At 42.3% G+C, this 27051-nt stretch overlaps 1 protein-coding gene across 11 annotated transcripts in view; it reads right to left on the reverse strand.

Moving 5' to 3' along the window:
* Positions 1–27051, reverse strand: part of RAPGEF4 (Rap guanine nucleotide exchange factor 4) — a 294734-nt gene that overhangs the window by 53225 nt on the left and 214458 nt on the right. For 10 of the 11 annotated variants that reach the window (XM_047871388.1, XM_047871390.1, XM_047871389.1 and 7 more), the window contains 6 exons: positions 15369–15453; positions 13328–13388; positions 10216–10292; positions 9632–9778; positions 7472–7587; positions 1229–1317 (listed from right to left, as the gene is read on the reverse strand). In XM_047871388.1, the coding sequence (XP_047727344.1) occupies positions 1229–1317; positions 7472–7587; positions 9632–9778; positions 10216–10292; positions 13328–13388; positions 15369–15453 (575 nt within the window). The remainder of the gene's footprint in view (positions 1–1228; positions 1318–7471; positions 7588–9631; positions 9779–10215; positions 10293–13327; positions 13389–15368; positions 15454–27051) is intronic. The other variant, XR_007154849.1, reaches the window with a different exon arrangement.

A 27051-nucleotide genomic window follows, 5' to 3' on the forward strand; every position in this document is an offset into this window, starting at 1 on the left:
TAGAAGCTGGAATGAAGAGATAAAATAAGAAGTAAATCAGTGGTAAAATACTTTTAGGAGATATATAATAGTAATGATGACTTTACCTTGAGTATATTGCAGAAGTGATGGAACTGGGCTTTGAATTATTACTAAATATTTGAGATAAATCTTTGAGTTTCTTTTAGTGATAAATGTTCTTCTTTGGGCTTAATATGCTTAAAATATTAACCTATTATTATGAGACAGGCCAATAAGACAGGATTTTTTTTTTAAACTTGAATATGGGTTGTTCCAAAGTCATGTACAAGATGGTAACCAAAATGGAGAACGATATCATAACTCTGAACACTCAGGTTCAGTGGTGAGATTCATCTCATTCATCCTTGAATCTCTGTGTCTTAGTCAACAGGATTGTTTCACTGTAAGGTGGTATTATGAATTGAATTTTGTCCCCCCCAAAAGGCAGGTTGAAGTCCTAACCCTCAATACCTAAGAATGTGACCTTATTTGGAAATAGGGTCTTTGCAGATGTAGTTAAGAAGAGGTCATTAGTGTGGGCCCTAATTCAATATGCATCTACAAAACAAGGAATGCCAAGGATCGCTGGCAAACCACCAGAAGCTAGGAGAGTGGCATGGAACAGACTCTCCCTCACAGCTCTCAGAAGGAGCCAATGTGCTGTCACCTTGATCTTGGACTTGTAGTCTCCAGCACTGTCAGACAATAAATTTCTATTGTTTAAGCCATCTAGTTTGTGGTACTTTGTTATGACAGCCCTGGGAGACTAACAGGTGCTGGTGTTTAGTTACACCCTGGGGCAGCCCAGGGTCCAAGCCTAAGAATCTACAACCACAGACAGAATCATTTAACTCTCAGCTGGAACAAGGTTGTGCCTTTTAGGTAGACAGCTTCAAATTCCTTATGGAAATAGATAGGATTTGAGTTATTAACTAATGGATGTCTATGAAAGTCTATTCTTAATATGTATAAGACTGAGCCATCTACAAAAGACAGACAGAATTTGAGCAGGCAGAGGAGGGTCTGAAAGATTGTTCCCTGACTCAGCCACGCAGGAATGCTCTTCTAATGTTAATACACATAACTCCCCTCTAAAACTGTTTGGATACACATACTGCGAATGAATTCAGGATTTTTGCTGTTGTTGTTATCTTTTTTGTTTGTTTGTTTGTTTTTACAGTGCTCTGCATGGATTTAATGGACACACAAAACTGTTCTCGGTGTTTACCTGTTGCTTCATTTAAAGCTGGCTCAAGGCGTATTGTTTCTAGAAAATGCTCTAAAATTTTTTCAGGTGTTCCTGACATCACAGTATACCTGGATAAGAAATAAAAACATCATCAGTTTTTCAAAAGTGGGCAAATCATTAATGAATGACTTTTCACATATCTAAGTTTTTTGTGTGTTTTCTGTTTTGTTTTTGTTTACTTATTCCTTGTTTGAGTCCCAGAGAACCATTATGACTTAACTTATGGTCCACATTCTCCTTATGGTAAGAGAGACCATGTACCTTGCCAAAGCCACACAGGAAGACAATGAAAAAACCCTTCACGAATTGAAATAGTTACTAAAACATTATTCTTTTTTCCCTACATGGAACTGAAGTAAACTTGGAGAGCGGCTCTAGCAGGCTGGGAACTGAGAAGCTTCAGCCTTGCTCCAAGGGGAATGGAAAGGAACATGTAAATCACAGGGCAGTTCGGGTCAGGCAGGGGGAGCTGGCGAGGGCAAGTGACAGTAAACTAGGTTACCCATATATGGGTTATTTGTAGCACAATCTCGGTCCCACATTGGATTCCCCTGCCTATTTCTGGAATGCTCTGTCTTTCCCAACTGTACACTGGTGTGTGCTTTGGAAACACAGCTAAGAATAAAACAAGAGAAAGGAAAACAAAACCCCAAACGCCACTGAGCAAACAAACTCCAGTAGCATCTGGATAGGAAATAAATCAACACTAGAAAATCCATAGATTTATTTCAACGTAAAATGTATATTATTTGGGGGTAGGGTGTGTTAGTCATTATTTCAGAAGATCCATCCGTGGGTTTCATCAACCAACAGGACAGGATTTATTTTTTAAACTGAATGTGGGCTATTTCAAAGTCATATCGAAGATGGTAACAAAGCAGTGAATGAAACCACAGGCAAAATACATTAAGGTGATCTGGGCACTCCTATGCTAAAACTCAGACTTTGCTTTTCTGCTCGGAATTTCACATAAAGCAAAATGATGGGAAGAAAAACAACAATGAAAAACAAATGTTCAGAAAGCAGTGGTATGATTCGGCTCCAGGAGGACTCAGATTTCTTTGTCTCCTCACCAACACTCTTTCCTTGCCTGTTTGAGACCTTGGAGGAAGTGTGCTTAGATTCCAAGAACATCTCTAATGTATTAATCCTCAAGGTCTTAACCTCCTGCCTGAGGGAGTAAAGAAGAAGCAATCCAACATGTAGCCCCATGCATGTGAGAACAGAGACTGAGTGAAACAACTCTGGTATTGAATGAGTAGCAAATACACTCTACCCAGATGGTAAGGTGACCATTAGTTAAGACTATTCTATGTGTGCATGCTAGTGTGTGTGTGCACTCAGGATCAAAAAGAAGCTGAAGAGTTAAATCTTTGAGGAAACCTGACTTTGGAGCCTAGAGGAAGAAAGGGGGAATAGGAAAAAAAAGATCTATTTTAACCTCACAAGTATCACCCCTTTCTCAAAATAAATAAGGCAAAAGACAAGGGTTTTACCTCTCGTAGGCAATGGCTATTTGAGGAAAGGAGAGGGTGTATCGATAATGGCCTTGAACACTTAAATGGAGAAAACTGCTGAGTTCATTCAATAATTCCTGAAATACCTGATCCTTGGATAGTACTCACTAGGCAAGCTGGAAGATGGGTGGCATTGACCACATTAATAAGGAATCCGGCTGGAGAGGGCATCAGCATCTGTTGAGTATTTCCTACGCCCCAAACAGCTAGGTGGGCACTGAACCATGTCGTCATTGCTTATTCCTGCTAGTTAAATATTATCTTCATTCTGCAGATGGAGAATCTGCTGGGCAAGGGGAGGCAGCAGGCCTATGGTCACAGAGTTAGTAAGTGCCAGATCTCTGCTGTGAGCCTGGTCTGGCTTCAGAGAGCACAAGCGTGTGTCTTGTGGCCCAGCTCTGTCTGTGCACCAAGATGCTTGGGGCACAGGGTATGTCTAGGTACCTGGAGCTCATTCTGAAAAGGAACTTGTTTGTGTCTGAAAACAAGTTTTATTTAAATAAGATGATAAATACATTACACAGAACACCAGTGACTTGTATTTGGCATGGCACTGGGCAGTCGTCGCTAGCAGGCTGTAAGCTTTCTGGCTGGTTACATGATAGGTATTTCAGTTTGAAATGTGTTCCCTCCTCAGAAGTTTAACTCTGCCGGGTTGGCTTAACATTCTGGTGTTCTTGGTTCAGACATCCCTTAGCTAGAGTATTTATGTCTGGCCACAAAGAATGAAGACCGAGGGGGCAAACCAGATTTCCTATCACCTCCTTAGAGAGAAGCGACATCTCTGCCCACCTCGTCAGTCTCAGACACCAGGAGATCTTGCTTTTGCTACCAAGGGCTCCCTCTAGTGGTACAGCTGCTGTGGCTGCCTTAGCCCATCCTCTCCCTCCTCCGCTCCACAGAGGGCAGTGCAGGTGTTGATATTCTTAGGTCACGGAACTCTGAAGAGAAAGAGCCAGGGAGCTTCTGGCCAGATGTAGCCATCTGTGAATTTGTAGCCCTGGGCTTGGCTGAAACACCATATTATTGCTTTGTTTCAGGCTGGACACTGCCAGACACCCTCTGCTTGACCTCTGTTTAACTGAGGGACTTGAATCCCAGACAGCACGGCTTTTTTCAGTTTATTTCATGAAGGAGCTATTCTAGTCCAAGTTAAAAAGAAGCCCAAATTGATTACATTATCCAAGCTGTGGGCTTTTAAGCCTGTGACAGAAAAATCTGTTCCTAATGCCAAGTCTGGAAATGAGGACACTTCTATCTGCACCTAGAACAACAATGACAAAGCATGGAGGGGAGGAGAACCTAAAAGAGACTATCTTTCTGCAAACAGGATGCACCTGAGCAATTGGGTGGTTAATAGTCTAAGGAAAAAGCAACACAGTAACTAAAGCAGAAGCAGTCCCTTTAAATTCTCTCTTTCCTATTAAAATCACATAACCACACAGCAGAAGATAACCAAAATGGTAAATGTTTGAGAGCCTGAGATAGTTTATTCAGCATGAGAAACACTGTCTTGATATTGATGTTTTAATATCACACTCAGAGTTGAGTGGCTTGGGCAGTCAGGCAGCTTTGAAAATTTAAAATGTATACATGAAAAACTGTTCTGGATTTCTCAGGGGAAAAGTTAATCAGAAAAATAACATTATGGGGCACTGGGTGGCTCAGCTGGTTGAGCGTCCAACTTTGGCTCAGGTCATGATCTCACAGTTTATGCGTTCAATCCCTGCATCAGGCTCACCGCTGTCAGCGCAGAGCCTGTTTTGGAGCCTCTGTCTCCCTCTCTCTCTCAAAAATAAATAAACACTTAACAAAAAAAAGAAAAGAAAAACAACATTACAACTGGCACCAATGTGATGACCCTCTTTGAGTTCAAAAGGGATGATGTCTGAAAAGATGGAGGCCCTATATGTTTCTGAATTTTAAGTCTACCCACAGACATCGTTGTTGGCGTATTGTCAAAGTTATCCAGAACATCAGGCCAAAATTCACTTACATGGTGCCGTGCCCCCTTTAACTCTGGTCTGGCATGAGAAAGCCCGACATGGAAAGAGACCCCTCGAGAGAATGACTTTTTCCTCTTCAGGGAGCTGATCTTGCCCAGCGCATTATTTTGTGCTGACAGATATTTCTTAAAGGGTGCACTGTGAACATGCACACGTTTTTGAATTATATAAGAAATCTGGATCGGTCTACAGAACACAGAAAAGGAGATGTAACGGAAATCAGATCCAGGCCTAAAATAAACTGAATACATGGGCTTCTCCTCTTCTGTTCCCTTTAGTTTGATTTCATAAGAAAATCTATATTTGGAAGGCGCTCTGAATGGACTATGTTGTAACAAGCAAACGCTTTTGATCATTCCCCCATGGTATGAAGAGGTGAAAGAAGCGGGGCCTCCGGGGGACTTCTTGGTCAAATGTTTCAAGGTTAAGGAGAATTTTCAAGGCTTACTTTTTCAGGTGGCAAAATTTTCCTGAGACATCTGAGGCATTATTAAAGAATGCAGATCTGCACTGTAAAATGCTCCAGATATATTTAAGCGCACTAAAGAAAATCAGTGGGGAGGGACCTAACCTTCGCATTAAAAATATCTTCATTCTCGTCTTCCATGGGCTGAACGGATAACTGTTGAAAACATTCATGAGAGAACATTTTCAAGAATGGGTAGCAGCGGGAAAAAAAAAAAAACATGAAGAATTCTGGATGGCAGTTTACAGATTTGGAAGTGAAAGAACAGTTTTTTATACGGTCTGTTTTATGTCAGCCCTTTTGAAATATATTGGTTTGCAGTGTTTACATGATAGTGTCGAGGATACAGTATTTACGTACTGTCTATTGCCATAGTAAGCTTCATGGCTGAAGGAAGAAAAGCATTGAAGTTGTCAGCTGGAACTGCTGCCAGCTTTACCATTACAAGCTTTGTAAACCGGGGCAAGTAGCTGGCTTCTCTGAGCCTGCTTTTTCCATCGGTAAAAAGGAGTGTGTAGTCAGGATTACATGAAACACGCAAAATATATTATGGCTACTCAATAATATTCTATTTCTTGGGGCGCCTGGGTGGCGCAGTCGGTTAAGCGTCCGACTTCAGCCAGGTCACGATCTCGCGGTCCGTGAGTTCGAGCCCCGCATCAGGCTCTGGGCTGATGGCTCGGAGCCTGGAGCCTGTTTCCGATTCTGTGTCTCCCTCTCTCTCTGCCCCTCCCCCGTTCACGCTCTGTCTCTCTCTGTCCCAAAAATAAATAAACGTTGGAAAAAAAAAAAAATTAAAAAAAAAAAAAAAAAGAAAATACGTTGATTCATCCAGATGAAAATGTCTGAGCTTTGGGCTTTGAGTCTAAACAATAAAAATTCATCAGTTACCGTGAGTGGCCTGATTAAAGGGAACATCCCATTTGTGTTGCAAACAAAGGAAAATTACTTGGGATGCATTCTTTTTCAACATATTATTTGGTGACACTTCTTTGGCTACAGGATTGGTGTTTTTGTTATTCTAAGATTGAAAATTAATCTTTATTTTAAAAACAAGATTCTGCAATCTTTCACAATTTCTTAAAGCTACATTTCCTTGTTCTCCTGTCTTACTATTCAAGTGTTGGTACATTTGATGGAAAAAAGCCTCATGTAAGAAGTTGCAACAAAAGGGACGCCTGGGTGGCTTAGGTGGTTAAGTGTCTGACTTCAGCTCAGGTCGTAATCTCGAAGTTCGTGGGTTCAAGCCCCACATCAGGCTCTGCGCTGACAGCTCAGAGCCTGGAGTCTGCTTTGGATTCTGTGTCTCTCTCTCTCTCTGCCCCTCCCTTATTCATGCTCCATCTCTGTCTCCCTCCAAAATGAATAAACATCAAAAAAAAAAAAATAAACAACAACAAAAAAGAAGTTGCAACAAAAGATGGAACGGGATATAGGCATACTGAAAGAGGCTCAAGTTAAATAGAGAACCAAAGGGCGCCTGGGTGGCTCAGTTAGTTAAGCATTTGACTCTTGATTGTGGCTCAGATCGTGATCTCACAGTCGTGAGATCGAGCCTCGCGTTGGGCTCTGGGCTCTGCGCTGGGCATGGAGGCTGCTTAAGATTCTCTTTCTCCCTCTCCTTCTCCTCCTCCCTGCTCTCTCACTCTCTCAAAGCAAACAAACAAAACAAAACACCCTGGGAGCCTAAGAAGTGTGAAGCGAACACCCTTTTGATGTTAGCAGTATTGAGTACAGATGAGGCCAGATGGATGCTTCTAGACTGCAATCCACAGACAGTCTTATATTTGAAGTCTGGGTTCCTGCCAAAGATGCTCATTCTGATAACAAGATGAAAACACTTCTCAAGAAATCCTACATGTGAAATTCAAATACCAAAGGTTCTTATCACCTCAGGGCCTACCTATCCTCTGTGTGGCCTGGCACTCCTACTTCCATTGTTCTCGCAGCCTTCTGTTCCAAAGCTATCACATTTGAACACTGTATGCAGAGAGTGTCCTTAGCATAGGGGAAGAGTATCCTCTGAATTACTCCAGGCAGCACCAAGCTCAATGCAGTGCCAGAAATGGATACATTATACTCCACAAGATGTGTGATTAGTCAATAGAGAGAAAAAAAGTCACACACACTGCCGTCTTCCACAAAAAAGGAGAGCATGCTATTGTAGAAATGATGATACCATGTGAAAAGGTTAATCATAGTCTGGCAATTGCAGTGTTGGATGCAAACCTACTTTTGCTGAGGCTGTGAGTTTCCTTGATTAGAAGCCCTGTTCCCTGCTGGGACCTTCTCCAGCACCAAGACATCTTGGTCATGTTCTTTAAGTCTGACTGTATTCGCCTCAACGTCCTGCAAATACAAATTACACCACATACAGATGCTGCTGTTTTCTCAGACAATGAAAAAAATTTCAAATGCTTCAGAAACTCATTTGGTGCTTGTGATGCTAATTGTTGCATCTACAAATTAAGTCATTTTCAAAGTCAGGGCTGGAATGGTCAGAGATAGGACCAGATGAGGTTTGAGGCATATGGTTTTAAAACTCTGCTTTTACCCCAGATTCAGAAAAACAACCGAGTAGAGAGGAGTGTGGTTGTACTGTGAGAAACCTTTCAGAGAGGGTGGCATAACAGGAAGAGAGGGGAGCAAGTACACTTATCCTTAGAAAAATATGTGACTTTCTTCTGAGGGCGTGTCATTTTCATAGGCATGCACCTTTCTCTCTCATCAAAAGATTCTGTTTGTTTTTTTAAAAAAATCAGCTCGAGGGGCATCTGGGTGGTTCAGTTGGTTAAGCGTCTGACTTTGGCTCAGGTCCTCGTCTCATGGTTCATGAGTTCGAGCCCCACATTGGGCTCTGTGCTGACAGCTCAGAGCCTGGAGCCTGCTTCGGATTCTGTGTCTCCCTCTCTCTCTGCCCCTTTCCCACTCATGCTCTGTCTCTGTCTCTCTCAAAAATAAATAAACATAAAAAAAATCAGTTTGAAATGTGTTAAAAACATTTTTCAGTTATTTTGAATAATTTTATAAACCGTATCAATGATAATGATCCTAACCTGATTCTTTCCAAGAATTTTTTTTTGGCTAAGTGTAAACTCCATGTGTGTAAACTTCAAAGAGTTACTAAAGTTTACCTCTAAATTTCAATGTCACTTGAACAATTAAATTAAAAATCTTGACAGACTTTTTTTCATCGCTTGGTCCCCATTTTAAAAGAGATAACAAGTCAAATTCCGTGAGGCATCTTTTTTTCTATATTATTCAATGGTATAATTTTAAATTTAACTTTTTTGCATTAAGGGAACACATTTCTAAGACAAACTTTGTTGTCAGAATCTTGTCCCCAAAGGCAAAGGCTTAAGGCCCTGTGAGAATAGGTGTTCATACATAAGGAACGGAGAATGACATTGTGAAGCATCCTTAAGTAAGGCTGAACGTACCAGTAACTGCATTTAGAACTTCAGGGTAGGATAGAGAAAGATGGTAAGGCTGGGAGAGACAGAGAAGAGAGTGTGCTCAGTGTAGGAAAAGAGCAAAATGACCCTAGAGGAAACAGTCTCCCAGAGTGAACTCAAGCTGGGGCAGGCTGGACTGCAGGCCACCTGAGAGGTCAGGGCTGACGGGACACTGTCATCTTCCCCAGTAGTCCACAGACAGTCTTTCTAGGGGTTGTGTGTGTGGGAAGACCAGGGACCATCTCTTCTCATCCTCACCCACTCTCACAAATACTTTATTGAACAAGCTTTGAGTAGGCCCATCTGCAGAGCCAACTTTAAATGCAATTTCACGTCTCTGTCACCCCAGTTATTCTTCGCCTACCCGCTAAAGTCTGAAATTCCTTTAGTATGAATCAAATTGACATGAAGCACTTGAAAATGCTTGATCGGAGTAACCATGGGTGACGTTAATTCCCACTAAAATGTAATCACTCAATAAGTGAGGAGAGGATGTGATGATACAGGAAAGCTTCAGATTTGGGAAGACATAGGAGGTGGAGACTAAGAAAGTCTAGGATGGAGAAAGACCTGGGGAGTGAGGTAGGAAAGGACACAAAAGGGCAAGCCTAGAATTGCCAAAGAGAAATGGCTCAGACTTTGGCATTTGGACAAGGCAGTCCCTAGATTTTTTTTTTTTTAATTCCCATGGGCCAGTATGGGTGTGTCCAATTATGTGGTGTGGCACACGTGCCATATTGGCAGCTTTACTGGAATATCACCCTTGGATCCCAGAACGCACACCAGCACATTGAACATACCAGGTTTAGAACCAAGGCTCTTTGTTCTTGGAGCATTCCGTAGTCACAGTACCGCTCAGTTAACACCACACTCTGATCTTTGCTGGTCTGGCAAAAGGAAAAGTGGGATACTTCTCAGCCACACTGCCTTGGACTCACCCTCAGGATCCGGTTGAAATCCTCCTTGTCCACTCTTAAGAAATGGCAATTATCTTCTCGCAAGACGATAGAAGCAGCTCTTGGGGCATCGTTCACTAGTGCTAACTTGCCAAAGTCATCCCCCTCATGCAGGGTACAGACCACACCCTGGAGGGAGCAGAACATTCAGATGAACAAGATCCCTGAATCTGAGCAGACAGCCACTCACCTCATGCCACAAGACCCCCTTTACCCAAAACACTGTATATATAAATGGACTGCGCCAGGGATGCCAAAGGAGAGTTGCAGAATTAGATTATAATGTTTTATTTTTCTTTCATTTAGTAATATGGGCTATGGCCTAACTAAAATGTACACATTTAATGTATTTATTTTAAATTGATACGTCTATAAGGAGATGAGCCCCAGAAAGTTCAATTCGAATGAGTATAATAATTTAGATAATCTGTGACTGGAGATGCTGTAATGTCTTTTCTACACCGAGTAACAATGTTGTTGCAGGTTTAATTGTAGCACTTCCATACTTAGAGCCACACTAGTAAATGGAGCATAATAAAGTTTCACAAAGAAAAAGATATATATACCTTGCCATAAATGACTACATTCACTGATCCTTTTAGAATAATGTACCAGGAGGTGCCTTCTTCCCCCTGGTTAAACACTAGACACAAAAAGATGAAAAGACTTATGACAAGAATAGAAGCACATCAATATAAATTACAGCTTATCAAATCATCATTTTTAAGTCCCCAGAATTATACATTTACTCCAGAAGGAAAAAAAAAGTCACTGGCAAATACTAACTTATTCAGGTGGAATGGTATTTCCTTTTCTATAGAACACGAAAGGAACATAGATACCACGCTACTTGCTAGGCTCTAAAAGGTACGGATTTACTATTGAGCCATGTGCCAGCAATCCATTTCTTAAAGCGATAAATACACTTTCCCCCACAGTCCATCAAAACTTATTACGCTATTGAGAATAGATTTTAGGGGCGCCTGGGTGGCGCAGTCGGTTGAGCGTCCGACTTCAGCCAGGTCACGATCTCGCGGTCCGTGAGTTCGAGCCCCGCGTCGGGCTCTGGGCTGATGGCTCGGAGCCTGGAGCCTGTTTCCGATTCTGTGTCTCCCTCTCTCTCTGCCCCTCCCCCGTTCATGCTCTGTCTCTCTCTGTCCCAAAAATAAATAAAAACGTTGAAAAAAAAATAAAAAAAAAAAAGAAAATAGTTTTTAAAAGTAATCTTCACGCTATTGTGTGAAGTTTGAAAACGTGCAAATCAGCACTACATACTGTTTATGGATACGTGTCTATATGTTACTAAAAAATGAGTTGTGATAACACTCACTGCACATAGGGTAGGAATTACCTTGGGGAGGGAAAGAAAACAATGAGATAAAGGAAAGAACAAGAGGGCTTCGTTTGTATCTATAATTTCATTCTTTAGAAAATATGAAAAGATAGGGGCGCCTGGGTGGCGCAGTCGGTTAAGCGTCCGACTTCAGCCAGGTCACGATCTGGCGGTCGGTGAGTTCGAGCCCCGCATCAGGCTCTGGGCTGATGGCTCAGAGCCTGGAGCCTGTTTCCGATTCTGTGTCCCCCTCTCTCTCTGCCCCTCCCCGTTCATGATCTGTGTCTCTCTGTCCCAAAAATAAATAAACGTTGAAAAAAAAAATTTAATAAAAAAGAAAATATGAAAAGATAGTATCATGTCTGTGTTTGATGAAGATAAAAAAAAAGGTGCTGGTAATAATCTCTATTTTTTTGTTGGAAATACTTAAATATCTCTAATAAAATGAAAACAATCAGTAAGTCTGAATGAAAAAAAATAAATGAGAAGTTAAGTCATCAGTGATGATAAAAATTAAAAATCTTAAAGTGAACCATTAAAATGTAAAGAGAAAACATTCTTCCTAAAATTAATATCCATGTTAGAAATACCACTATTGGGGCGCCTGGGTGGCGCAGTCGGTTAAGCGTCCGACTTCAGCCAGGTCACGATCTCGCGGTCCGTGAGTTCGAGCCCCGCGTCAGGCTCTGGGCTGATGGCTCAGAGCCTGGAGCCTGTTTCCGATTCTGTGTCTCCCTCTCTCTCTGCCCCTCCCCCGTTCATGCTCTGTCTCTCTCTGTCCCAAAAATAAATAAACGTTGAAAAAAAAAATGTTGAAAAAAAAATGTTGAAAAAAAAATTAAAAAAAAAAAAAAGAAATACCACTTGATGACTGGAAGTAAAACATTTTGAAATGTAATCTTTATGACACTTTTTGCTTTTACGATTCATGTGCCTGCTTCTTTGACTAACACAGTCTGAAGAAAGAACAAGATTTTCCAAAGAACCTCTCTTGAAAAGTTAACAGGTGTCCATTTAAAAAAAGCGTCTTATGGGGCGCCTGGGTGGCTCAGTCGGTTAAGTGTCTGACTTCGGCTCAGGTCACGATCTCACGGTTTGTGAGTTCGAGCCCCGCGTCGGGCTCTGTGCTGACAGCTCAGAGCCTGGAGCCTGCTTCAGATTCTGTGTCTCCTTCTCTCTCTGCCCTTCCCCCACTTGTGCTCTGTCTCTCAAAAACAAATGTTAAAAAAAAAAAAAAAATTTAGAATGAGCAAATATCTGGGCTTGTAAATTGCCATTAAAATGTATGGTTTTTTAAAAAAAATAAAAAAAAATAAAAAAGCATCTTATGTTTCACTCAATTTAAAAAGTGTCAGTTTAAATGGAACAGACGTTTTTCTTTATTGCAGAACTTTGAGAACCTTAGTATGCTCAGGTGTCTTCTGACTCTCCAAGGGAGATTAGAGAAAGCGGCCTTTCCTGCCTTGAGTAGACCAGGAGCCACATTTACCAAGAAGGATTTTGTAGAACTTGAGGAAAAGGATGGCTTAAACGATTCTGTTCACATTTACTAATATCAGATTGGAACGTCTTGCTTCCAAATGCCCTCACAGAACTAAACAAGTTGGGTTCTGAAGAGATAAGAATATATTAGCCCTGCATTGGTATTTGGGGCAAAGAGTTTCTCTCGGGCTCAGAACTGGTAGAGCAAGTGAGAGAAGAAAAACCAAGCAGGGCGATTTGTCACTCTAACTAGGGATCTGGAGAGACAGACTTGTTCTCTGAAAATCAAATTGAAGTGAAGCTGCGTGAAAAGGTCCCTGCAGGGTCCTTCCTGAAGAGCAGTGACTTCACCGCACCCTCTTTATTTAAAAAAAAAAAATTTTTAACGTTTATTTATTTTTGGGACAGAGAGAGACAGAGCATGAACGGGGGAGGGGCAGAGAGAGAGGGAGACACAGAATCGGAAGCAGGCTCCAGGCTCTGGGCCATCAGCCCAGAGCCTGACGTGGGGCTCGAGCTCACGGACCGCGAGATTGTGACCTGGCTGAAGTCGGACGCTTAACCGACTGCGCCACCCAGGCGCCCCATACCCCCACCCTCTTTAAATACTGCCTTGAGTCAGCAGGGAGCCAGTGGAGACTCAGGCTGCCAACTGCTACCAAGCTGGTACCAGAAAACCCTAGGGCAGCATAATAACAGGCACAGGCTGGGAATAGTCGCGAGGCTCGAGAAACCGAACTGCCACATCATGTCCTTCCAGGTCTGACCTGGCCCCCCAAGAAGGAAAGCATTTGCTGTTAGGTTCCCATGGCATATGCTCTTGAGAAGCTCGCCAGGCACAATGTCCCATTACGTTCACTTACACACGGTTCCTCCTTTGGCATGAGACTCAAAAATGAGAACACCTGCTAACTCTCGTTTCACCTAGAAGAAAAAGAGAAAGAATTGGGAAAGGCCAGATTGGGGGGCGGGGTGGGACTTGTTCTCCTGAGCAGTGCTGAATGTACCCTTCTGTTCACACAGCCATTTCCCACTTCACTAGCTGCTAGTCTCGTCTAGAACCACTTTCGCCAAATTTGCCACTAGATTCACTTATTTTTGGGAGAGCATAAGCAGGGGAGGGGCAGAGAGAGGGGGACAGAGGATCCAAAGCAGGCTCTGCACTGATAGGCTGACAGCTTGATGCGGGGCTCAAACTCATCAACTGTGAGATCATGACCTAAGCTGAAGTCGGACGCTCAACTGACTGAGCCACCCAGGTGCCCCTACCACTAGATTCATAAGGCTCTGACAAAAGCTATCTTATAAGCTAATTCATTCAAAACAGTCTCCTCAGAAACCATTTAAAACGTGGCTTCACATGTATGAACTAGCTAATTTCTCTGCCAGTCTTCCATCTTGGGTGAGAATATCATCGGACCCTGCTGCTATGAGAGGCTCTTCCTTGCATCACACATAATACATCACCACACACACACTGGAAAATTCAAATGAAACTTCAATGTGCAGGCAGATCTATATTCCTACATAGCTAATTGTTTTAAAATCCTAAATTATGGTTGCAAATCTTGGCTCTAATTCCCTAAGAACAAAGTGACCTCAGAATTTCCCCCAGTGCCTGGGTACCTGGGGTGTGAGCTAGAAGAGGAGACTCCCCATAGTCCTTTCAATTCCACCACGCCGAGCAAGTCACAGCAGGGGCGTGCTGGGGACCTGGAGTGCAGGCAGGGAAAAGGAGTCTCCCCTCACTTCTGTCTACGGCATGAGCTCATGATACCTACAAGGTGCAGGGGCACCCCAGCTGAGGCGCCCAGGCACTAGACCTATCCCCACCTCCCACGGACAGAGTGAGGATGACAAGGGCAGTGGTATGTGGGAAGGGTGGCTGGGCTAGACTACACCCCTGAATGCCCTATGTGGGTAGGTGAGCAAGCTTCTGGACCCACAGTAGTGCAGCAGGAGAAGAATAGGAAGGCAGCTCCATCTGAGTTGAAGGGGGAGGGGTTTGGAGCCCTTCTGCTTGGGGCTGTGGCAAGTGCCTCATTGCTCTCGGCAGAGACCTGACCTCTGCCCCCAGAGAAAGGACCACAGACATTGCTACCATGCATGTGGTAGCATAATGCCAGCAAGTAAGCTGGGAATGATAGGCAAATTAGGTATGTAGATATTGCTGAGGGGCCTCAGAATATGATCTGTGAATATTGAAACAACTTCTATTTACTATTATTATTGAATTATTAACATATAGGAGACTTGTGCTACCTGGAAAACACATTCCTCTATTTCTTCTACAGGAGGATGTATTTCTGTCCCTATTCAGAGCCAAATTTCTGTCCACTGCCTTCCTAAATAACTTCATCACGTAAAAGTTCAGAGTCAGACATAGCCATTGGGCCATTTTTCACTAATGGGCCCTGCTACTGTGTCCTAACATATCTGAGGCAATGTTTCCTTGAACCTTCTGCTTCCTTCTCCATAGGGCAGCAAACCTGGGCAATGCCAGCCCTGTGGGCCAAGACAGGCCATCTTGATTTTTCTCCTTCCTCTATATTTCATGGAAGGGTCTCAGAGTTCCCCTTAAGGTCTGGATCTCTTGTCAAAGTGTACAGATTCCAAGATTCAGGTTTTGAAGAATGAAGTACATTTTCCAGTCTTACTCACTCGCTCATACTGCTTCAGGGTTTAGGGCACATGAACAACTACTAACAACATGGTAACACTTGATCCCATTTGGGGACTATTCTTGAGTGTAACTTCCTTTATGTCTCATGAGAGAGAGTAGGTATGATTTATGAAGAATTCAGGCATTCCTTCACCACCACCCCCATGCCAAAATACACTCCTTCATTGCTAACAGTGCAACACCTCCCCCTCCCGAGCATGCTCAACAAGGAGACGACCTACTGTTGTAGAAAGATGGGATAAGGCCTTAATGTGAATGAGCTCTTCATAGATAATCTCTAGGTCATCCACAGTCCTCTGGCCAGGTCTACAAAGAAAAAAGTAAGAAGAAAACAAAGAAAAAAAAGTCATCACAAAAGCTTGAGATATAGAAATGGATTCAGTAATGTGTTTAGGGATTTCCTAGGAGAAATCTCTATGAAAAGACTTTGACAGAAGAAAAGATCCTGCCATTAGAACCCCTAAAGGGATTTTTGAATTGAATGTGTTCCTTGATGGAAGAATGTGCATAGTCCTCTTCCCTTCCAATCTGAGGGAGGAACATCTCCACTCACATTGTAGTTGGCTAACTTATCTCTCACTCTGTAGATGATTGCTCTAAAAAATTGCTTGTCATTACCATCAGAATCAGTAACTGCAAAACTTGTCTTTTAACGCAACTAGGAACGATTGATTTCATTAGCTGGATGACTGATCCAAATTCCTTGGGATCCTGTGTGATGTCTTAGCCTAACAGAATAATGCTGCTGTTACTATTGTTTCAGATGATGTAATATGTTTCTAGACAGGACTCAAATAGAGGATTAATGTAGACTCAACATTTTCTTACTTATCCCTGAAGAAGTGAGGGCATGAGATGAGCAGAAAGCAAACAGCAGTGTCTAGTATTAGTACTAAAGGGAAAGAAGGAAGGTACACACTCTCATTTCCCCAAATCTGTTCCATGGATGACAGCTCTTTCGTGAGATGTCAATCAGTGTATGGGTTTTTTTTCTAGAAATTATTTTTTTTATTTAAATTGGTTTAAACTAGTATCCAACAGCCTGCCTTTGAGGATAGAATATGGAAGTGTTATGGACTTTTTGGCATGGGAGGACTGAGTGGATTCCTAACCATCTTTAATGTGTGTGACTATTCTGGAATCACTAGTAGTGTTCGATTACACACCAATGATAATCAATACGATTGATCAGTAATTTGGGTGTTCTATTGCTCCCTGCAATATAAGGAACCCTGGCTAATGTGTTTTTGAAACTTCAAAACAAACAAAGGGGTGATCAAATCTCAAAGAGCTATGTGGAAGGACAGGCAGCATTTACTTTCCGCTAACTGTTGCAATCATGTATGTTACCTATTCTGTAACCATCAGTCTGTTTTCTGTATTTTGTCCTGAAATTCCAACAATTTATGACATTACTCAATGTTACTGTATGTTAAACATTTAAACCTTAATGAGCTACTGATGGTATTTCATCCTTAATTGCATTACATTTTAAAAAGTGTTCCTTGGTCGGATAAATTTGGGTGTGTTGGAGTACTGAACACAGCACTGGATTCTGAGTATGCAGATCAAGTTTTAACCTCAGTGCAACCACTCAGCAGCTATGCGGCATCAGTCTCAGTCTCATCTGCAAACTGAGGACGATACCTTCCTGAGAGAGACGTGAGAGCCAAGGAAGTAGCGAATGTGAAGGTGTTTGCATATTTAAGTGGGAAAAAAATAGCAAAGTGATTCTCAAAGCTCAAACCCTTGTTTAAGAAGTTTTAAACAGGGGCACCTGGGTGGCTCAGTCAGTTAAGTGTCTGACTTCAGCTCAGGTCATGATCTCACGGTTGGTGGGTTCGAGCTCTGCATTGGGCTCTCAGCTGACAGCTCAGAGCCTGGAGCCTGCTTTGGATTCTGTGTCTCCTTCTCTCTCTTTCCCTCCCCCACTCACGCTCTGTCTCTCTCTCTCTCTCAAAAATGACCATTAAAAAAAATTTAAAAAAATAAGGTAAACAAACAGATAAAGTATATATACTATCACAGATAAAGTATAACATGTGGGCCAGCAAATTACATCTAAAACTAAGTCATTGGATAAGCAGTTTGAGCAATCAAAACTGAATTGTGAATATCCTGAAATAGTTGATTGGGTTAAATAATTTTGCTGCCATATTATATATCATGTAGGGAGTTGATTGAGTGGGACTAACTGGAGGAAGAAAGCTCTATGCATACCTTGCACATTACCTTCTCAAGGGCAGCTTTGATGCGAACAAAAGAATATGGTATCTTTCTCTTGTAGCATCAACAGAGGATGTTTCCTAATCCTGACTATTCAAAGGGACACGTACTAAATCCGTGACCCAGGGGGATTGCCAGCCAGCTTTACCTCCTGTGAAGGATCACCACTGAAGGACACAGCTGTGCACCAATCCAGTGCTTCAGGGCAGATCTCAGACAGTATGGGACCCAAAGATACCAAAGAAAAAACTATGGCCATGGGGGCTCTAAAGGAGCCAGCCCTTCTTAGTAAGGGGCCTAATCTACTACTTGACTTAGACATGGGGATTTTGAAACTGGGACCCTTGGAGATTTAAAAGTCAATTGAATCACCCCAGCTGATCTACCATGATAGAGGCAGCTAATGTGAAAGTCTCAGGTAGGCATAATAGGATTATGGCTCTTCAGCATGAGGAGCGGCCCTGCTGTTCTTGCTACTTGACATCAGCTGCAAATAGCATGGACCCTCCTAGAAGCTTGGCTAAAAGGGAAAACAGTTGCCAAGTCTCATTCTCACCTCCATGGGGAGGAAGAAAACTCAGCTGCGAAAAGAAAAGGTTAGAATTTATCTCTAAAATCTTGACAGATTCAAAGTTGGAAATCCATTCATTGTGGAAATCCAAATCAATGTGAAATCCATTCTGATCAACTCTTATGGCATTAGAATCTATAAATCCTATTATATTAAAACTGATTGTGTATGCCAACTATACTTTGATAAAAAATAAAATGAAGGGGCTCCTGGGCTCAGTCGTTTGAGCGTCTGACTCTTGACTTTGGGTCACGTCATGATCCCAGGGTTGTGGGATCGAGCCCTATGTCTTAGGATTCTTTCTCTCCCTCCACCCCTCTCTCCCGTTCATGTTCTCTAAGATGAAAAAAAAAAAATGAAAATGATTATATTTCATCCAAGAGTTAAAACATATAATGAAGAGCTGTCCAGTCCTCAATGCAGCATATTGCAAATTTGACGCAGTGGTTCAAGGTTGCCCTGTGAGTCACGCTAGGTCGTCTTAGGACCTACATCAGAGTGTGGGAGAGGAGAAGTGAAGACAGTGACTCTGAAGAATTTCTGAAATCTCTTCACCGCCCTGCTGCCCCACACAACTGAGCACTGCCTGGAACTCCACTTACCCCTTCCCCTCCCCGCCACTTACCACCCCCGTCCCCCCCCCCCCCAATTATTTCCCAGTGTCTTCTCTGGTCTGTTATTCTTTTGTTTACTGCCATTAGCTCTGTGCTCAGTGTGTTCTACCTTCTCTCCCTGGGGAAAAAGACAAAAAACCCCACCTTTCATCTATGTAATGCTGACACCTAAATCTTTATCTCCAAACAGACTTCGTTCCTGAGCTCCCAGAGTTTTCTGGCCACCTCCATCTCTTCCTAGATAAGCCATACGCACTACAAGTGCTCCCTCATCATCACACAAGGATCTGTGAAGCCAGATCTCAATCTCCCACATCTTCCAGACACATTCATCTCCCCTCTCTTCACACCTTACCTCATGGCTCTGCTCTCTGCTCCAGCCATACCAGACATCTCTGTATCCCTCCAAAATGCTAGGCTTTCTCGTGTCTCCAAGACTTTCCACATGCTCTTTTCTTTGCTATGTCTTTTTCTGCTGCAAGCCCAACTCAGATGTCATCTCTCCCAGCTAAAATTGGTTGTTCAACCCTTATTCTTCCATGGCACATGGTCCTGCTGCTGTGGTGATTACAACATACTGTTAAGAATGCTCTTTGTTTAAATATCCATAACTCTAGTCTGCTCTTCTCAAGAGAAGCAGCATCTGGTAGTGCAAAGGGCACTGGATTGGAAGCAGAAACTGGACTGGAGATCTAAATCAGGAACTTCCTAGGTATGTGATTGGTGTAATGCCTTGTTTCTGCATCTGTAAAATGGGAATAATTAATAGGATTGTCATAAAGATCACAGGAGTTAATATACGCAAAGTATTGATATATTGGAAATAGAGCACAAGTGCAGGATGGCATTATCACCAGGGTGGATGTTCAATATGAGTGAAGACACACGTTCCTACAATTCATGCTGAACTGAGGGTCTACCCAAGGGAGAAGGCAGCAGTATTATGGACCAGTTCTTGTTCTGTGCCCAAGGGAAATGGGGGCTTATGCTCTGCCATCCTTCCTATCAAAGGTCAAGTAAGATGACGTGCCCATGACACAACTCACTTTTGATATGGCACACGTTTGTGTCATGGCAAATAGTTCATCAATAATGAAGGAAGGAGATAGGGTGAAAATATTGAACCTCATCTCTTACTCCAAATCCCATAAAATGATAGAAAAGACATATTTTCTATAGGATTATAGATTTTATTCATCCAGCTGTGAGGAAGAAATTACCACGTTAGACCAGCTGAAGTCACTCAGTAGAACTAAATCAAGATCAGTGGCAGCTTGGACAGAGGTGACCACCCAAGACCAAGTAGCACCTGTGGGGCTCAGCCCTTTTATGGCCTTATTTTTATTTACCATGCTAACGATCTGATTGGAAAGGTATTTTATAAAAATTTTAAATGTTTGTTCATTTTTGAGAGAGAATGAGAGACAGCATGGGCAGGAGAGAGGGAGACAGAATCCCAAGCAGGCTCCGCACCAGCAGCGCAAAGCCTGATGCAGGTCTTGAACCCACAAACTGTGAGATCATGACCTGAGCCGAAGTCGGACGCTCAACCGACTGAGCCACCAGGCACCCCTGGAAAGGTATTTTAAAATCCAAAACAGCACTGAAAACAAACAAGCATCACCATCACCACAAACCACATAATAGTACTATGGGCAGACAGAGTTTTAGGAATTCTTGGGTGACAGAGAACAGATAGGGATAAAACGTGTGAGAGATGACTGGAAGTGGCCACAGCTCAATATTCACAGAAAACCACCACAGGAGGAAGACAGCAGATGCGATAAGGGCAGGACAGGGTCAGAGTGGTTCATCAAAAGACTGCTTCTTTCGGGTCAGTGGCCTCTTTTCCCAGGCCCCACAGTGAGCAGTGGGCAGTGGCAGAGTTTACTGCCAGGCTAAACCTTGAGACCTGCTCTCTAAAACATGCCCGGGGAGAAGCCCGAGAGAGAAGCCCTGGGCCCTCCTGCCGGACACAGAGGAGGAAAAGGAGTAGCAGCTCTCCCAGGAGCAAAATACCCAGAAAGGCCCCATTCCTGGGAAATCCTCCTTAGTTTGGCAACTAGTGGGAGGAAGAGGGGTGGCTTCGGCTTGCCTGCTCCCCCACGTGCCTCTCACAAAGCAAAGCCTGCCAGGAAACATGGCCTCCGCTGCCTTCAGGGGCAGCTCTGATGGGGATGCAGACCACACCTACACAGAAATCCATGCGGCGGCTTATTCTACCCCCTGGTCCCCCATTCAGCAAAAGCCACTCCGGAGAAGTGAACACTTCCCTGGGGACTTGCTGGGTGCTGTGGAGAAACCCATGGCAGCTGTTTGAAACAGGATGGAACAAAGCTTAAAAACAGTTTAGTCTCCGAGTCCTAAATAGCATTCAAAATGAAAGGAAAAAAAAGAAAAGAAAGCTACAATCCTGTGGTCTAAAGCGGTCAATGTAATCACGGGGCAGGCCACAGTTATTTGGCAATCCACCCAGGTAGCAGTGAACTTTTTGGTTCTGTTTACAGCCAATGTTTTAATGAGGTGAGAGAAGCTAGGACTGCAAGGTGTGAGGGGACTTACTCTAAAAAACGAGTATATTCACAGTCAACAAAGCAATAAAAGCATTTGTGAGAGGTTTGCCACAAGCAAACTCACTGATGTTTCAGGGGGCCTTGACTTGTCGCTAGGACTGAAAGTTGAGGGAAGTCCCAGGGAGAAGGTCAGACGGAGCACGGGCGGCCAGCCTATGCCCACGAAGGTGGATCACAATCCAAGCCCCTCTCCTACCCCAGGTGGATCTTCCGGATTGTGGCAGCGATGACGGAAAGGCAGCCCAGCCTCTCCCAAGGCCGCCAGCTCGGAGCTGCTGTGCCATCTAGTGTCTCAGAGAAGATTCCCCTCTCTACTCAATCTTGATCTGCAGCTTTCCCCAACCCCCCCGCCAAAGGGCACCTGATAACAACTAAAAGTAAGCCTTCCCCACCACAATCACTGAACAAAGTCACATTTTAAAAGCGGGTTTCTCATGGCAAACAGTGGCATTAAGCACCTCTCACGCTTTGGTCTTTACGGGGGTGACAGGGAAAAAATGGAGAAGAGGTCCTGCAAATCAGACCCCAGCCTGTTCAAACAGTAATGAAAGGGTCCCAAGGACTGAAGGCAATTTGGCTTTCAAGAGTCAAGGGAACACTGTGCCCCAAGCGGGAGGAGGGAACCCCATGCACCTTCACAGAGTAACCTATGAGGCTGGGGAAGTGAATTGACTCTCTGGCTGCTCTGAGTGGCAGCCGGTGAATGTACCTGGTCTTTACTTGTCCTTCTCCAGATGTCACAGGGAGAGATATTAGGCATCCCTGCTTCTTTACAAATCTGCGTGGTGCCACATTGATGTGGATTTGTCGGATCCTGCTGTGGAAAGGCCTAGTTTCTGCAGGGGATGCATTCTGGCAGCAATGTCTAGTTACAGACAAGATAATAAACGGGGATGGATGGAGAAGCAGTTTATACATTAAAGGATGGGAGGGCTCAGGTGATATTGGAAGCTGCTGGTAAATACAGTTTTATCAAGGAATTTATCAAGGTCAGAGACTGAGCTCCTCAGTTATTGGAACGTGGATAAAATGAGGGATTCGTCCAGACACCAAGCAGCACGTGGGCATGGCCAGTGGTAAAATATGCAGGTGAGAGAATAAATAAGCCATTCTTCTAGACCTGTTGTCTAGTAGACCTATTCTCTGGTGCATGGGAAAAATACCCAGAAAAGTCAATGTTATAAATATCTAGTAAGCCATGGTCATGCTTCAAAATAAAGGAAATGCTTTATTATTTTTTTTCTGAGGGGTGGGGGTACGAATGCTTTATTTTTCTTGCAACACTCCACCTCATCCCACCTCACTGTCCTGCTTATAAGTCATTTCTCAAACGTGGTCATTTTCCAACACCCTTAAGATTGTGAGAGCTCACCTCTTTCTGCTTCCCTTAAAGGAAGTTTGGTTTTATTTCCCACCCTCTTGTGTAATAAACCAACAAAACGTGTTTCTTTTCTTTACCTCCCAGGATCCTTGCTTCTTAAGAGTTACATCTTCCATGTTAGAGACATTCCAGGAACCTGGTGACTGGACATTTGCAGCGTCCTGTCCAGATCTCTCTGCTCACTTCTCTGCCACACCACCACCCCTTCGCCTTATCTTTAACCCAGAAAAGAACATTTTAGGTTTATCAGATGCAATTAGGCATTTTTTTAGTTCTGATAGCAAAGCCTGTACATCCCTATGTACATTCTTTCCTTTATTTGTGAGGTTAGAAATGAACATTGTCCACCATTGCAGTAAAGGGCAGATGCTTTATGAATATTTGTGAGAAATGAAGTCACCCTCATCAGGACATGGGTAAGGAGCCATAATTAAGGCCCCTGAGTGCTAAGTGTTTTTAGGACAAAGTAATTTAAGGTTTTTCATGTTTAGAAATTGAATATGCCCAACATACTTCCAGCAAAAGTGGTTACTATGGGGACACACTAGAAGTTTAATATTAAACCTGTTAAAAGGTGCAAGTACAAATATTTTCCTGCAAAACATCTAAGCAGCAAGTTGAGAAAACAACACATTTAGATGGCATCAGAGAGTATAGCTACCTGCCTTCGTGTATGATGCATATAGATAATCAGATAGAAAATGCAAACAGTTTTTGAGGAGGTGCTATGTATACGCATTATTACTTTTTCCTTGCAAAAATTCATTCTTACTTTTTTTTCTTTTTGCAAAAATTAATTCTTAATCAGGGACAGATGGACTACCTATATTTCTTTGGATTTCACTTCTTATTTAATAAACACACTAGAGAGGGTGAAGTTGCAACCTAATAGAGAAGACTGAATATTCTCCATGAAAAAAAAAACAGAATGAAATTGGCTTTGGAGTAAGCAGACATGGACTCGGATCCTGGTTCAGCCACACATACTTCCGTGTGATGTCAAGGAAAGCACTTGACATCTACTAAACTCAATTTCTTCAAATGTAAATCGTGGATAATAACATAAGTCCTACTCATTCCATAGAGTGGTTTTGAGGTTCAAGGACATGATGTATATAAGGTCACTATGTAAACTACACAGTGTGATTCATACATTAATTATTAAGTTTTATTCGTAATTCTGGCCAGTGGGTTGATGTGAACATTTTTCTAAGTAGATGACAACGCTTGTACTCCACTCAGGTCCATGAGGTCGGAATTGAGTAAGATGAGATTAGTCTGTCATAATTATTATATTTTTTTAAGATTATTTATTTATTTTGACGGAGAGAGACAGAGAGAGAGAGAGCACGCACAAGCAGGGGAGGGGCAGAGAGAAGGAGAGATAGAATCGGAAGCAGTCTCTGCGCGGTCAGTGCAGAGCCCGATGCGGGGCTCGAACTCACAAACTGTGACATCATGACTGAGCCAAGATCAAGAGTCGGATGCTTAACCGACTGAGCCACCCAGGCGCCCCTGTAATTATTATTTTTAAATCAAATACCCATGATGTCTTTCCTCACCAACGCTCTAAGAATAAACCCAGCAGGCCATTTTGAATCCTGTTTGGCTTGGGAAAGGTGATAGGCCACAGTAAAGAATACAGACTCCAGAGTCAGACAGACCTGCACCGGATCCTGAGTCCAACACTTGTGGGATAAACACAGGCAGGTGATTTAACCTATGCCTGTTTCCTAATCCATAAGATGGGGGTGGTATTAATAACTACCTCACAGTTCTGTTGCAAGAACTGAATGAGATAATTGTTGAGCATAGTGCCTAGCATAGGTAAGCTCAATAAATGTTGGCTGTGATTAAATATAATCGTATTTGTTTTTCTCTTTACAATCTCCTTGTGAAGCTGGGAGAGGGCAAGCCGGTATTACTAAACTCACTTTATAGTTTAAGAGATTTGTCATCTGGAGATGTTAGGTTCTTATTAGTGATTTGGTAAGATGAGAATCCAAGGTTCTGGAGCCCAGTCTTGCTTTCACTTTATTTGGCAGTTTCTTGGGTCAAATGCATGTATTTCAAATGCTGTCATTAAATTCCCAAAAAATAATTAATTTTAACCTCACAGAACTCAATATCTTGCATTGTGTCTTTAGTCTCAGCATTCTCTACAGACAGCAGAGAAACCTGCCAATTGCAAAGCGGACCATCCACACCTCTCTTTAATGTTCTTCAATGGTGCCCCAAATGTCTATAAAATAATAGCCAGTGCATACAGAGTGCATAGCTGACCCCCCTCAATTAGACCTGGGCCTACCTCCCCAGCCACATTTACTAGCACTCTTGGTCTGGGCATTCATTCACTCTGAAACAGCTTATTGTTCCCTGCTGGAACTTTCCTGACATCTTTCTGGCCCCAATCCCACCTCTGCACTCCTGTCAGGCTGTTTTCTTTCTTTGTTCTGGCAAGAAGAACACTAAAATATTATTTTTGCTGCTGTTATGAAAGGGCTTGAGAATGAATTTAAACATCCAACAAGGACTAACTGAATGTATTAGAGACATTCAGAGGATAGCCTATTATACACCTCTTAAAAATCCCATCCTTGAAGAACATTTAAGATTAAGAGAAAAAACCCACAATATATGGCCCTTTGTAGCAACGTGGATGGAACTGGAGAGTATTATGCTAAGTGAAATAAGCCATACAGAGAAAGACAGATACCATATGTTTTCACTCTTATGTGGATCCTGAGAAACTTAGCAGGAACCCATGGGGGAGGGGAAGGAAAAAAAAATAAAGAGAGGTTAGAGTGGGAGAGAGCCAAAGCATAAGAGACTCTTAAAAACTGAGAACAAACTGAGGGTTGATGGGGGGTGGGAGGGAGGGGAGGGTGGGTGATAGGCATTGAAGAGGGCATCTTTTAGGATGAGCACTGGGTGTTGTATGGAAACTAATTTGACAATAAATTTCATATATTGAAAAAAACCCCACAATATATTACTAAGTGTAAAAAGTTAGGAATTTAAAAATAATAAGAAGGACAGGCACCAAAATGTTAACAATTATCTCTGGGAGATGTAATTGCAGGTGTTATTTATTTTTCTTTAACTCTTTTCAGTAGTTCCCAAATTTTCTACAATGAACATATTGACTTTAACAATAAAAAGTCAGTAAAATCTTATAATGAACCCTACACTGTAAATGGGCAGCTGTATCCATCTTCTTCTCTCCCAAATCTGAATCTCAATGGCAGTGATCCAATGGCTGGCTTCATGTAAGCATGAGGGATAAGTAGTAAATTGTCTTTAGAGAGGAGAGGCAATAAACCCAAACCTAAGAAATGGACCTCTTAATGCAATCATTTCTTCTGGTAAATTCTATAAGCTTTCATTTAGGGCACAGCAATCTTTCCAGAAAAAAAAAAACAAACAAAAACAACAACAACAAACCAAAAACAAAAAAAAACAAAAACATGGGGCGCCTGGGTGGCGCAGTCGGTTAAGCGTCCGACTTCAGCCAGGTCACGATCTCGCGGTCCGTGAGTTCGAGCCCCGCGTCAGGCTCTGGGCTGATAGCTCAGAGCCTGGAGCCTGTTTCCGATTCTGTGTCTCCCTCTCTCTCTGCCCCTCCCCCGTTCATGTTCTGTCTCTCTCTGTCCCAAAAAAAATAAATAAACGTTGAAAAAAAAAAAAAATTAAAAAAAAAAAAAAAAAAAACAAAAACAAAAAAAACCAAAAAAGGCCAAGTTTTGTCATGCAGTGAAAGAAACGATTCACAGTAAATTTCTTATTTCATAGAGATTAGGATCTTTAAGTCATGTTTCTCTCTTTTTTTTTTCATATTTCTCTTTTCATCTGATTTGCATTTGAGGATGAATTTCATAACTTTGAACATTTCTTAGCACATCCCAACAGAAATCAAAACCCTAGGAACCACTGACTTTAGGCTTGCTAATCTGGGTTCCCTTGAGTAAACAACTTTCCCTATATTTATCAGGATTTCAAATTTCACACCCTCAAAAACAGCTTGGACAGAATAAGACCCTATTAAAAGAGGCTCTAATTTAGAAAGAAATACATAGCCTCTCATATGCCCTCTAGAGCAAATGTGTGGAACAGCAGGTGGGAGCTATCTTAATGCAGCCAACTAACACCCCCACTCCCACCTGGCATTTTCTCCTATCATTTGATCATCTGAATTGTTTCCTTTTAAACTTATGCCCCATAGCATGTGTTAGAAAATATTAGTTTATCATATGAAATAAATGAACTCAAGTTTCTGGCTTATTGGGAAGATTCCAGAATCTGCCAAGATTTCTTTTTGTTGATTCTCTTTCCCTTAGCTATATATATTTTACATGTTTATATATTATTATTTATACATATAATATATATATTATATTATATTATATATGTGTATATATATATGTATTATATATATGTATTTACATATTATATATATGTAAATATATATGTAAGTATATATATATATTTTTTTTCCTTCTGGTCAAGCCAACTAACCTCTTTCTGAACTACTTAAGCTTC

This window comes from Prionailurus viverrinus, chromosome C1 (assembly GCF_022837055.1).
Source record: "Prionailurus viverrinus isolate Anna chromosome C1, UM_Priviv_1.0, whole genome shotgun sequence".
NCBI classification, from domain to species: Eukaryota; Metazoa; Chordata; class Mammalia; order Carnivora; family Felidae; genus Prionailurus; species Prionailurus viverrinus.